The following is a 14,460-nucleotide window of genomic DNA, read 5'->3' on the forward strand; positions in this document are numbered from 1 at the left end:
TCTTTTCGCCTGTGGGTGGGTTAGAGGTTTGTATCATAATTCATATCAACTCAAGTTAATCAATGATAAGACACTCCTTATTTCCCTACTCTGTATTTCCCCTGATCCTTTCCTTATTCTCATCTTCTACTGTTTGGCTATTTGTGATAAGAGAGTATTAAAGTTTGTTGAGAGAAATGCGGGGATGGGGACACTGGAGTTGGTGCATTGCTGGACCTTCAACCTTGCAATCATTACTTATTATTATTTATCACAACATTGTATGTTGTATTAGTAAGTCTGAATAATGGTAACGAGCCCTTTTTTAATTTTACTCAGGGCCTCATCCTGCTTTACGTTGGCCCTAGAGGCTGTCTCACTTTTTTCAGTCTACCAAAGTGGCCATAGAGCTTCTAAAGTGAATCCTGAACCGAAGAAGCAACTCAGATGAGCGGTAAAAGCTTTTCAAGAAAATTCAGAAAGTCCAATTGCTTTGATGACCAATTTTGGCATGTCAAACATCCCATCCTTCACTTGTATTCCCTAATCCCAGCCTTGGATGCCTCAAACCCAAACGCAGGCTGAACATGGTCATTTAATCTTCTAAAAAATGATATATTACATGTATATACATATGCAACTAACAATCCACCTTAAAAATATAATAATGTGAAATGTGTAATAACAAATACACATTAGTTATGGAAAACAGCCTCAATGACCTTAGAAAACCCAGTACCCAAATGATTACATTATTTCTATTTGTTATAGCTTTATAGATATTAATTATTATCATCACACTCTCTGTTGTGGAAAAACAGTCTTACAGATGGAGCAAGCAATATCTAGATATTTGGCTCATGTTCCCAATGACAATGTCCCACCACAAAGTGACTATAGTGGGGCAAACGGGGCAATGAAGGCTTCAGGTACCAGAGCAGAAGGCATTTTGCAGTAATAATAGGAATATAGGGGCTACAAAGCGTGAACAGCTGCCATTTCAATTCATAAACATGTTTATCACTGCTCCCTACACTAATACGTTGCACCCCCGTTGTAACACCCTACTCCCTGCCTACACTCCGTGTCCCAGGGCAAATAAACCAACGCAACAGGATGGTCATTGAACAGCGCTGGGAGGCAGCTAATAGGACAGTTCTACAACCCAGAGCCTGTGTGAGCCGCCATTTAGTGCCTCTGAGCGCTGTTACTGGCTCCTACTCCCGACCCGTCCCCCAACATCAACTGAGTAGCTGTGCGCATCTGACTAAGGGCTGAAGAAGGCGGGGCATTCGGGATTGGAAACGGCGGGAAGGAGAGGACTGTGACGTAACGCTCTTACTGCGCAGGTGTGGGGGGGAGCGGCGGCATGTCATATAAAAGGAACGGACGCGGGTCTGTTTGGGGTTTTCTGAAGTGAGTGTCTGGAAAGCTGCTTGAGGGTCTTGAACTAAGTAGAAATAAAGAATCCACTGGAGAGCCAAATGCGTTCTGTGTTGTTTATTAGTTCAGAGATGCATAGCACTACATGTTTCGGACCGCTGGGGTCCTTCCTCTGGTGCAGTATAAAGAACACTAGGTGAAAACCTTTTTAAACCCCCACTCCACCAATTAAGCCATGTGATAAGCATACCAGCTCCATCTAGAGGCCAGGTATATTAATTACATAAACAGAGCAATTTAATGGAAATTACCGCAGGGTCTATCCACATAACACCACAAAAATATATAGTATCTTTATGTATCCAAAACGTTACTCCTACCAACTGGTAGTTCGGTCCATTGTAAAGGTAGGAAGCAGTATAGGACTCAATCTGCAAAGATATTTTTTAAAAGGGTTATTAGCTTAGCATACCTGGCCTCTAGATGGAGCTGGTATGCTTATCACATGGCTTAATTGGTGGAGTGGGGGTTTAAAAAGGTTTTCACCTAGTGTTCTTTATACTGCACCAGAGGAAGGACCCCATGTCCGAAACATGTAGTGCTATGCATCTCTGAACTAATAAACAACACAGAACGCATTTGGCTCTCCAGTGGATTCTTTATTTCTACATGGTACCAATTTGTAGACCTGGCGAAACCTACACCATTGTGATTGAGCCTCCTCACTCAATTTCACATTTTGTGGCACACCAGCTGTATTTTCCTTTTTGTCACGGTCTTGAACTAAGCTATGATCTCCTGCTATTATAACTATTCCCTTTTTTAAAAGCGTCTGGCTTGTTTAGTTGCAATAAATTAGTAGCAACCTTTCTTAGCATAGATATTAACAAGTGTATACGTATCGCCGCCTGTTACAATAATCTATCTACCCCGGGGGGTCTGGCCACTAGTCCACCAATTCAAAAGATATATGGCTGCAAAATAAAATGGCTCCTCCCTTCTTTTTTCCTGAGCAGATGCTGAATAGAGCGCCGGATACTGATTATTTCCAAAGGATGGTTGGGAGCCTCCTATACCCAAGTAATAACTCCTTTGGCACGGTGCGCTTCCAGAAATAATATGGACCTTTTGAGTGGGGAGTTCAAGGCTTTAGCGGAGTTTTTAGGGTACCTGTGAAGACTTTGCTATTCCTGCTGTGAGTTATTCGGTGGGGTATGTGGTGTAGTTGGATGAGAGCATTCCTTATTGGCGCCATTTTGGGGTTTCGGTTGCACCCGTGTTTGTGTTTTTTGAATAAAATGCTGTCGGCTTCCTTGGGGAATCTTTTTTCCTGGGTTTTGCCCATCACTGTGCGTTGTGCTGTATTCTCTTCAGTATAGGCTGAGGAGGCACAATTTACACCAAATATCTTTGATTTATCAGGCCCAGGTCCGGAGCTCTCCTGGAACAGGTCTTAAAGGAGAAGGAAAGGCTAATAAAGAGTTAATCCCAAGCTGCAGGCATACCTTCAGTTCTCTTAATAGTGCCCTTAACTCTCCCCATATTTATCCCATTCAGAAGATCAGAAGCCAAACAGGAAAAAAAATGCTGAGCTGGGTAGAGAAGATTCCCATAATGCATCACTCCTTCCCAGACTTAGCAACTTGTTACTGTAGGCGGCGCATGCGCACACAGCAGGAGCGTCCGGTTGACATGGCGACGCAGCAACGGAGAACTCTGTGACATGCAGGTGTGGGGAGCAGCGGAGGCTTTGTGGCAGGAGCTGGTAGTGGAGGGGGGGCTGGCTTGTGCTTTTCAGCCCATACAGACCCGCTGGACAAGATGGCGGCGCTGTTCACTGAAAAAAGTATGTAGGTTCTAGTATGTGAATCTCTGTAAATCTTTCATTAGGCAAGCCAGGAATATAGCGTTTTTACACAGCAATAGTAGTACTATTTAATAGTGTGCTTAATAGGTTTTGGCTTTCCTTCGCCTTTAAGGTGGCGAGGTCGCCAAGCGAGCGGATCTTCTCCCGATATCCCCACCTACGGGTGGGTGATATCGGGGAAAATGTAGGCTAAACGATCAAATTATATTGGTGACAATGGGGCAGTCAGTTTAGGGACCGCATCAACGAGCCAATGTGGTCCCCAATCACCTGCCCGATCAATATCTGGCCACTTTCAGGCCAGATATTGGTCGGACATGCCCCTCGTTCCTGCTCCTACACGGGCCGATAAGCTGCCGAATCTGTCTAAGAGACCCATATCGGCAGCTACAATCAGCCCGTGTATGGGGACCTTTACTCCATCAAGTGCTAAACCGCCAGATCCAAGGGGTTATTGAGCAACATGTTGCCCCCGAGCCTCTGGTTGGGTATCACTGTTCTACACTATATAACTCCCCAAGGCTATGAGTAGGTGTAGGAGTAGGTGGGTAGCTACGTTTATGCAAGTCAGTAGGCTCTTTTAAAGATTTGTCCCACAACAAGGGGTTAACATATTGCTGGCTTGGGCTACTACTGGGCTATTTAGTGAAATAATTGATTGATATATCTTGATAACAAGATTAAAAGTTGATGCCAGGTAGATCTTGGATATGGAGGTGGGCTTGTTCAGTACAGTAATGCCTATCCTCAGCACAGAATGGTTCCAAACTATGTAAAGCATTTTAGAGATATTTCAGTCCTACAGACTTGAGGTGTGTTTATGTTTTATTAGGGAGGTTACAGATTCCATTGGGAACAGGTCTGGGAACCTGTCTAGTCAAATCCTAATGCACCTTCTATTCAGTCACCAAAGCAAAAAAAAGAAAGCATGAACTCCGTCCTTCTTCTCCAAGGGTTGCTACTTCTGACTTTGGGTAAGTGTCTGTACAATTCATAGTGTGTAGATATGGGGGGTTAGACCTACAGAAGGTGTAGTGCTCATAGGCACAATGAATATTAACTTTGTGCAAAGGGATGGAGGCTGGAAGAGCTGGAATCTCCATCTCAAACATTTATATAAATACAATTACATGAAAGGCTGTGTCGAGAGAATCGAAGTATAGGAGAAGGGTCAGATCAGTGAGAAATGCCAATTAGAAAATGTCTGTAATTGGATATACAGTAGATATGGTGTCTTTACAGCTTCAAGAAACAGTATATATTTTCCATACATGTCTTGGTTTGGTTCAGTAAAGGTGCCCATACACGGGCCGATTGTAGCTGCCGATATGGGTCCCTTAGACAGATTCGGCTGCTTGTCGGCCCGTGTATGGGCACTAACGACGGGTCTCCATGACCGACATCAGGTTAAAAGATTTAGTCGGATCGAGGACCGCATTGGCCTGTTGATGTGGTCCCCAAACCGACTGCCCCCATTACCGTTGTTTTAATTTGATTGTTTGGCTCCAGGGCCAACAACTGGATTAGCCTAAATTCCCCCAATGTTGCCCACCCGTAGGTGGGGATATCGGAAGAAGACCGGAAGACCTGTATGGCCACTTTGAGAACCATGTTGCATGTTGTTATGGGACCTCTGTTCCTCAGCCTCCTACAGAAAACCAAAAGACATATAATGTAGGGCACGGAGGAGTGATGGGTTCTAAAGGGGTTGTTCAGCTTTAAGTTAACTCTTAGTATGTTATAGACTGGCCAGTTCTAAGCAATGTTCCAATAGGTCTTTATTATTATTGAAGCTTTCCAATGACCCCGACAGCCAAAAAAAACTTTTTCTCTCTGAGGCTCCAGTTTTATTGTTATTTTAACTTTTACTAGCATATTTTTCTATTCAGGCCCTCTCCTATTCATATGCCAGTTTCTCGTTCAAACCAATCCCTGGTTGCTAAAGTCATTTGGACCCTAGCAACCAGACAGCTGCTAAAATTCCATACTGGAACAAAAATTGAAATAACTTAAAAAAACTACAATTCGCCTTAGAGATCCATGAACAATGCATTCTTTAAAAAAAGCTTTAAAGTTTACACCTACGTTAACCCGTGTGTTATTCCAAGTATAATTATGGTGCCCAATGTTGAAGAACAAGTTACCAATAATAGGAAAGCGGAAAGTCCCGATAACATACCGCCGCTCTTTCCAAGAAACCTCACCCAAGTAATTGGCAGCTAAATGAACGATAGATACATGGGTTATATAACTGGAATTGTTAGTAATGTGCCCCAAATTGTGTCTGTCCAGAAATGTATCACTCATGTATTATAAGAGATAATGTACCCCCTACTGTAAATGATAAGGATATTAGCAGTCACTGAGGGGTTCTGTGCCCATATAAAGGCACAAGGCTGCAGGCTGAGTTATACAGGGAACTCTGAGTATCACTCATGTATTATAAGAGATAATGTACCCCCTACTGTAAATGATAAGGATATTAGCAGTCACTGAGGGGTTCTGTGCCCATATAAAGGCACAAGGCTGCAGGCTGAGTTATACAGGGAACTATGAGTATCACTCGTATTATAAGGGGTAATGTACCCCCTACTGTAAATGATAAGGATATTAGCAGTCACTGAGGGGTTCTGTGCCCATATAAAGGCACAAGGCTGCAGGCTGAGTTATACAGGAAACTCTGAGTATCACTCATGTATTATAAGGGATAATGTACCCCCTACTGTAAATGATAAGGATATTAGCAGTCACTGAGGGGTTCTGTGCCCCCCATATAAAGGCACAAGGCTGCAGGCTGAGTTATACAGGGAACTCTGAGTATCACTCATGTATTATAAGGGATAATGTACCCCCTACTGTAAATGATAAGGATATTAGCAGTCACTGTGGGGTTCTGTGCCCCCCATATAAAGGCACAAGGCTGCAGGCTGAGTTATACAGGGAACTCTGAGTATCACTCATGTATTATAAGGGATAATGTACCCCCTACTGTAAATGATAAGGATATTAGCAGTCACTGAGGGGTTCTGTGCCCATATAAAGGCACAAGGCTGCAGGCTGAGTTATACAGGGAACTCTGAGTATCACTCATGTATTATAAGGGATAATGTACCCCCTACTGTAAATGATAAGGATATTAGCAGTCACTGAGGGGTTCCCGTACATCAGAGCTTGCACTTGCACACATTGTTCAGAGCTACAAGGAGCATGTATGAGTGCAAATACTTTTGTGAATGGTGTGAAAACACTTATTATTGGTCCATTAAAATATGATTCATTGCTATTAATTTTATTTTATTATAGGAATCTGTGGAATTTCTGAAGATGCACCATGTAAGTTCATGGAATGGAATCGTATGTGTTTGAGCAAAAAAGAGCAACTGTTGTTTTTAACACATTGGCATATTATAGCTTTATAATAAAGGAAGCAGTTTTATTGATCTTAAATCAGCATTTTTATTGCAAAAGATCAAAAGGTAAAAGTCATAAACCCTGCTGCACAGCGCGGCTCAACCAAACGTTACTCAGCTGTTGCTGGACTACAAATCCCAGAATAATGTAACATATAATGAAGGGTGAGGCATGCTGGGAGCTGTAGTCCAGCAACATCAGGGCTGTATTCTTAAAGCAATATTGCACAATAAAACTTTCCCAGCTCTCTAGGGCCCGCATTGGCAGCATTGAAATGCAAAAGAATCCTCCAATGAGAATCCCAGCTGATCTGTATAAATCTGGCTCCCTGTTCTCTGTTCCTGCAATTGGAGTTGGGAGCATTAAGCACAGTTTCCCAGCACTGAACAAGTCTGTCCCTTTATCCCCATGTCTGATTCCTGTGCCATATAATGACGGGAAAATGACATCATTATCTCTATATGTAAGGTACCAGCAAGGGGCCTGACACAGTGCTGGGAATCAGCATTCTCATTGGTGCATTGGTTTGCATGTATAATAAGGGTTATGGTCAGGAGAATTCTCATTGGTGAGAATTAATTTCAGCCAAAGTGCCAGATATACTTTGCTCAAATGCAAAATGAATACCCATTTCATTGTCCTATCAGATTACACAAATTATCAACGGTTCATATAACGTAATTATTATTATTATTCTTCTCCTCCCCGGCAGCCTGCGGGAAACCTAGGGTTTTTTCCAAGCGGGTCGTAGGAGGGCACGCCACAAAGAATGGCAAGTGGCCATGGCAAGCGATCGTGGTGATTCCCAATCAGTTCATTTCTGGGGCAACACTTGTCAGCAACAAATGGGTTGTATCTGCAGCTCATTGGTTGGAAAGGTTGGTGACTATAATTGTTGGGTTGGGTAGGCAATGCAGCATTTATGGTAGGACAATCACTCTTTTAGAAATATAACTAATTAATAATACCTTTTCCCACATATTATTGGAAATGGGGCCCAAGGGACAGCGACATGAGAGGAAGTGGACCCAGCAAAAATAGGTTGCAAAGGATTATGGGTAGTGAAGAGCAAATTTTTTCACCAGGCATGTATTCGCAGCAAAATTCTGCTCACCATTGGTCGATAGTTTCACAAAACTTCCACAGAATTTCAAAGACGTGTGTCGAAAAAAGGCACAACTGTGCCAAAAAAGGCGCGGTCTCGTAAAAAACCTGCCGCAGTCAAAAAAGTCGAGCTGCGTTTTTCTGTAGTTTTGAAAATTTTGGGGCGAAACGGGACAGATTCACTCATCACTAGTTATGGGGGATGTCGTTCATTAAGGGATTATCTAGAGGACGATAGATAAGAGGGAGTTAAGTAGGCAGGGCAGTGCAAGTTGGGTGCCATTTTATATTTATATTACATTAGCCCCGCCCACCCTTTATCAGGGGAATGATGGTGAGGAGACCGGCCAATTGTTAGTTGCTGCTATGGGTGTAAGTACAGTATATGGAGCTATGGAGGGGTCAAAACAAGGGGGCTAGCCTCAGGAATTTTGATATATGGTCAGGGTCGGACTGTGGGGTGCAGTGTCCACCGGGGCTCCCGCCCCCAGGGGCCCTGCAAGTGCCCCCGCCGGCCGCGTTCCCTAACCCCCCCGCAGGGTCCCCCACCCGACGTCCTCCCCTGAGCGACCCAGTCTGACCCTGTATATGGTTACCAGGGAATCTCCATCCATAAGAACAGCTTTCAGTGGCTAGTGGTGGGGATCCAGTTGGATAGTTCTACTCCAGTGCTTACTATGTTGGAAAATGTAAAAGTTATGTAATTGTTAATTTAATGTTAATAAAATTGGCTGCTGCCTTTCCACCCATTAAAGGAAGTGTCTGTTTGAATGTTTAGTAAAGAGTGCGATGAGTTGGGGATAAAGAGGCCAAGACTTGATGCTGCCTGTATCAAGGGAAAGTTGCCAATTCCATCAGTGATTGTGTTAATGGGGGGTTCACAACACATATATCAACTATTCACAAAGGAAAGTTATTACCACAGAATTCTCTCATTTGTTTGTGCATCATTGTTTCTTCACGGAACCTTCTTCACTCTCATCATGAACATGTGAACTCTCCGTTTCCTTTTCAGTGAGGAACCCGGCAATGTTGATGTCATTCTTGGGGCCTTCAACATAGTTCAAGACCACGACGAGCATTCGCCCATCAAAGCCAAACAAATCATTATCCATCCTGATTATAGTCCTTCCACTCTACTTGCGGATATCTGCCTTATAGAGCTTTCAGAAAGTGTGTCCTACACCATCCACATCCTTCCAATATGTCTACCTGCACCTTCAATGGCATTCCCATCAGGCACCAGGTGCTGGACAACTGGCTGGGGAGATGTAGAGTATGGCGGTGAGTTCATCCTTTTTCTCTCTTCCTTACGATACAGTACATTTCCCCATTTGGTAGTGGTCCAACCCTCTGCCTCTGGCTCTTCTGGAGCTCTAGGTTATGCACGTAGGGTTTCTACTGAACCCCTGCTGAGGGAAAAAGGTATCAGTACGATGTACATACTCATGGGGATACATAAGGATGAGTTCCCAGGGATTTTAGTCAAAGAACATTGTCCTAAAACCACAATTCCTAAAACCACAGTTCTTTTTTAAGTCATTTTTCACCCTCAGGTTACCAGCCCAGACCCAACACCCTACAAGAAGTGGAATTGCAATTGTTCAGTGACCAGCAGTGCAAGAATGCATACTTTTCAGAGATCCAGCCAGACATGATATGTGCAGGGGACTCATCCGGTGGAAAAGATTCCTGCCAGGTGGGTGATTTCTGCTTGGAAATATCACATTGGGATCACTAGACATATGGGGCACCGGTTCTGCGGATGTTTCTTGTGCCAATGGGAAAGTATTTATCCTATAAGGGGGCATATCTGAAATGCTGACACTAAAGATTAGTATTAGCTCTGCCAGGTCCCGTCCAGCAAAAATAGCGTTACACCAACGCAAAAACTCACATTACTTTTATCAAGTCACTGCTGCACAAAATGCACTCACCCCATCCGACCAAATCCTTCCTTCGATACATCTCTGTACTATCTACCTATTCTGATGTTGGCTCTCTACGACACTTCTCTGTCCTGATGACCCACTCCCACCCCTGTCTTCCTTAACTCCTGCTCCCCAACACCAAGCCACTGTTCCATCAGTTTCCCACCCACATTAAGCACTGGGTTCCAGTGAACTATCTGGAAAGCACCCCTTTACCACTAATTCCATTTTTTTGTCCTGCATAGGGCTACTCTATCTTCCCTATTCCCCATCTATACCCATGTTACTTTATACCTCTACATATGATGTTTTGCACTCCTGCCTCTTCCCTGCATCTCATACTGTAATTATATAATCCTCTTTTGATGCACAATCTATCCTTACTTATCCAAATTTTCCCCTTAACATCAGCTGTTTTATCCTAGTTACCCTGGTGCTATCTTTTGTACTCCCCTATCTCCTCCAATGCAACATTCTCTCAAGTTTTCTCCAGTATGCCATTTACTCCATCCCTTAGTATGTGCCGTACTGATAAGTAATCCTGCTATATAAGAGCAGGAAATAGACTGACTGGTAATAGACTGATAGAATTGAATTTGTGCAATTTAGCTCCTGCTTTTGTAATTAAGTTCTCTAATGTTCTGTCATTGCTCTAGAACCGCAGAATGGATTCATAAAGACTGTTTTTCTTTCAATAGGGTGACGGTGGAGGACCCCTGGTTTGTTCTGCGGGTGGGCAGTGGTACTTAGTCGGAGTGATCATATTTGGGACTGGATGTGGAAGGAAGGATTACCCTGGGGTGTACACGTCTGTGGCTCCCCACACTGAGTGGATTGAGAAGTCTATTTCTAGTGGCTCAGCACAGCTTGGGTCAGCACCTGGCTGGGCAGGCGTCAGACTGTGCTCATATTGGTAGGTTCTGTGATTCCTAATAATCAGCCATTTGTGATTACGGGGAATTGTATCCATTTTTCTTATATCTGTTTAAGGTTCAAGTCCAAGAGATGACATTTGCAAGAGGTGACATTTTGGATATAAAGTTTAGGATATAATTGTAGACTGGGATTTCATTTAATAAGGGATACTGACACCTTAGTATATCCCAATTGGGAGCTGCCACTAGCTGTTACTAGCTCAGGGCATGCTGGGAATTGTGGTTTATGCAGCTGAAGAAAATAAAAACAATCATCTGAAGAAACCGTTGAGTGATAGATTGAATGCAGAGATATCTACCTCCCCTGTGGGGGATGGCACATTTATAAACATATTAACTTGAATTTATGTATTTTACAGGTTGACTCTGGGGGACTTGTGGATTCTTCTCCTAATAATGAGAGCCGTTCTATGATTGGACTGTTAAAGCTTCGGTCTATGGTTGGGTTTGTCTTGCTTTGGTCATAGTTGTGGTGACCCACCAAGAAGAACACCTTTCTGACTGCTCATGTGGACTGTTTAGTGGAATGTTCTTCTTCTCTAAACATGCGTGTGAGATATTTATTCATTCACATATTGCAGCCCATCAACTGGATTGTTTGGAAGTGCCAACATTTTCTTGCAAACTCATGTGGTGGCCCTTACATGGGGGGCTTTTATAGCCAAGTTTAATATTTAAGCAATGCTTCACAATAAATTTAAACAAACAGGGATCTTAAAAAGTTTAACAAACAAGGGTATCCGGAGTAACAATAGGATCAGAGGGCGTTGCTCGCAAAAGCTTACAATCTACAGGGGTTAGGGGTACATTGAAACAAAAGGAATGTGGATACTGACTGTTGATATATGATACATATATAAATGTCTGATCAGTTTAGATACATTGCATTTGCTTCCCTAAACAGATGGGTCTTTAGGGGGGGTTTGAAGGTTTGGAAGGAAGGGGAGAGTCTGATGGGCCGAGGCAGAGAGTTCCAGAGACAGGCAGAAGCCCAGGAGAAGACTTGCAGGCAGGAATGGGATGAAGTGATGAGAGGACTAGAGAAGCAAAGGTCAGAGGCAGAACGTAGGTTGCATGAAGGAGTGTATTTTGGGATTAGAGCTGAGATATAGGGAGGGGCTTTATTAGTAAGGGCTTTATATATAAGTTTTAGTAATTTGAATTTGATTCCTGAGGAGATTGGGAGCCAGCGAAGAGATATGCATAGGGGAGCGACAGATGTGGAACGGTGAGATAGGTTACAGTAATCAAGGCGGGAAATTATAAGAGACTGATGAGTGTTTTAGTTGTGTCTAAACTGAAGTAAAGCCGTATTCAGGCAATGTTGTGCAAGGAAAGGAAATGTGTGGGAATGCCTGTAAGGAGTAGGTTACAGTAATTAAGGTGGGAAATGATGAAAGACTGGATGATGAGGATTTTAGTTGTGTCTAAACTGAGGCAAGGCCGTATTCGGGCAATGTTGTGCAGGTGAATATGACAAGATAGCATATTGCAAGTGATTGAATGTGTGGTGTAAAAGACAGACAGGAGTCTAAGATGATTCCTAGGCAGTGTGCCTGAGTGGGTGATTGAGAGGTGGTGGGACTGTGAGTGAAACCTGAGGGACAGGGGTTGGAGGAAATATAATGAATTCTGTTTTAGAGAGATTCTGTTTCAGAAGGTGCTTTGACATCCAGGAGGAGATGGCAGACAGAAGGAGAGAGGCCAGGAGTAGACAGGTAGAGTTTCTATAGAAGTCGATGTGGGAAGACAAGTTTGCAGTTCAAAAATGGGTTGAACAATAAGATTTTCCTGTTTTTTACCAATTAAACATGATTTCTTTATAAAGTAAACCTCCCCATGGGCCATTAGAGAGCAAGACTTGTGTTTTTGCCTTTTCCATTATTTCCGTGTCCACGGAATACACTGTCCCCCACTGATTGCAGATAGAATGTAAGTAGCCGGTGAACTTTTGCTCCTCATTCTTTACCCTAATCCAGATGTTTGTATATGAAAAGTTATATAAATGTTGAGGAATTTTGTCCAGAATTCAGTAACTATTTATGTTTTCGTAGATTTATCAACTGTGAGTTTGAATTATTTATGCTTGGAATTATTTATTAGTGGCTCACCACTGTTTCGGGATTGTATATATGTGTTTATATAATAAATGTGATATCTGTTTGTAATTAACATCTGCAATACGTTATATATCTTTAAAAACAAGAGCCACTAATGCCCACAATTAAAAAATCCAGTTATTCATCTGCTCAGTAGGATATGCTATGGACTTTTAGTGCCCAAACACACCAGTCATATGTCAGATTTGCTTTTGGGTTTGGGGTAGGTCAACAGGTTGTCATCTTTTTCCAGATAAATATTCATATAGAGCATTTTGGACAAACACTTGTTTGTATAGTTTTGGGGAAAACACCTTGAATGCCAAGAGCTATCAGTTAAGGGCTGCAGAGTGGGAATGGTTTAAATCTGTATTTTAAAAAGTTCCTTTGACTCATTTACTAACTTAGGTGCTTAATGAGGGTTGGACTGGACTAGCGATGCACTGGCAACGCTGACACATCATCAGTTACATTTAAATCTGCAAATGGCATACACGCACCAAGACCATTATTCAGCATTCATTTCATTAAGATTGCAGGCTTACACAGGCAGAACTGTCTTTGATAAAAGTCCTGCATTGTTTGAACACTGTAATGGTTAAGCTGAGCTCAGGAGAGGAGGTAAGGAGACAAAAATAGGAGCTGAGTATGGGAACCAGCAATGCCATCTCTACATTGGCTGCTAGAATGGAGGGCATGTTTAGTAATCTGAGCTGGGAAGAACTGAGCATGCCCAGGAGCCAACAACCAAAGCAAATTCCTGAGTGAGGGGGCTGAGTAGGTTACAGGAAGAGAAGGAATCCCAAGTGATTAAGGGGATGCTGCAGCCTTACTATTAACCTTTGGACAACAGGATTATCTGTGACAGATTCTGATGTTTTCTGGCCTGTTTATAGTGTTGAAATGATGGCCAACCCAACTGATCTGATCTGGGCTTTAGCAGATATGATGGAGGCCTCTCTAGGCTAATATAGTATGTATAGCACAAGCAACCTGCTCCGCTATAGGGCGAAGAAGTGTGGGGAGTTTGGGTGTTGTACCCCTAAAACTGTAGGAGGAGTAGCGTTTAGAAAATGGGGGGCGCTAAGAATAAGAAGAAGCGGAAGAAGCAGAAGAATAAGCTGAAGTGGAAGAACAGCCTGTGGGGTTTTCAACCCAACATAATAAAACTGCAGCTTCACAGAACAATAGTTTTTTGGCTGCCGGGGTCAGTGACCCCCCATTTGAAAGCTGCAAAGAGTATTAACAGGAAGGCAAATAATTCTAAAACTATAAAGAAAAATAAATAATGACGACCAATTGAAAAATTGCTTAGAATTTGGCCATTCTATAACGTACTCAAAGTTAGCGCAAAGGTGGAGTTTAATGGTGACGTGCTCAAATTTTAAAATTCCCTTTTGCAAAAATACAAAGGGATTATAAATATATACATAAATGGATAGAAGGGCAATGAAAGTGAAAGAGAGAAAGAACTCATTTTGTACATTCATTATTTTTAATTGCATTCAATTGCCGGGGAATCACCTATTTAGAGCTGCTTCCCTGTAATTATACCCTGGGCTGCTTGTATATATCTGTGCCTATTATTGTTATTATTCTTGGAGTGGCACAATCACATGGAAAGAACCTATTTAATGTTAATGTCTCTTTCCCAGAGAAGGAATTGGTTGGTCATCAGGAACCATGATATAGGAAGGGAAACATGGACCCATTTTATAATAAATGTAATAAATGCATATAATAAATGGTGT

The 14,460-nt window shown here is 42.6% G+C and overlaps 1 protein-coding gene across 1 annotated transcript; it reads left to right on the plus strand.

Annotated features, from left to right (window-relative positions):
* The first annotated feature begins 4,131 nt into the window (after positions 1–4,131).
* tpsb2 (uncharacterized LOC100490680) lies at positions 4,132–11,350 on the plus strand. The gene is made up of 7 exons (XM_031893520.1): positions 4,132–4,203; positions 6,533–6,562; positions 7,353–7,518; positions 8,760–9,028; positions 9,301–9,443; positions 10,374–10,588; positions 10,970–11,350. Exons 1-7 carry the CDS (start codon positions 4,158–4,160, stop codon positions 11,022–11,024), a joined length of 924 nt encoding a protein of 307 aa, XP_031749380.1. The 5' UTR covers positions 4,132–4,157; the 3' UTR covers positions 11,025–11,350.
* The last annotated feature ends 3,110 nt before the right edge of the window (positions 11,351–14,460 follow it).

The sequence above is a fragment of the Xenopus tropicalis genome, chromosome 9 (assembly GCF_000004195.4).
Source record: "Xenopus tropicalis strain Nigerian chromosome 9, UCB_Xtro_10.0, whole genome shotgun sequence".
Classification (NCBI taxonomy): Eukaryota; Metazoa; Chordata; class Amphibia; order Anura; family Pipidae; genus Xenopus; species Xenopus tropicalis.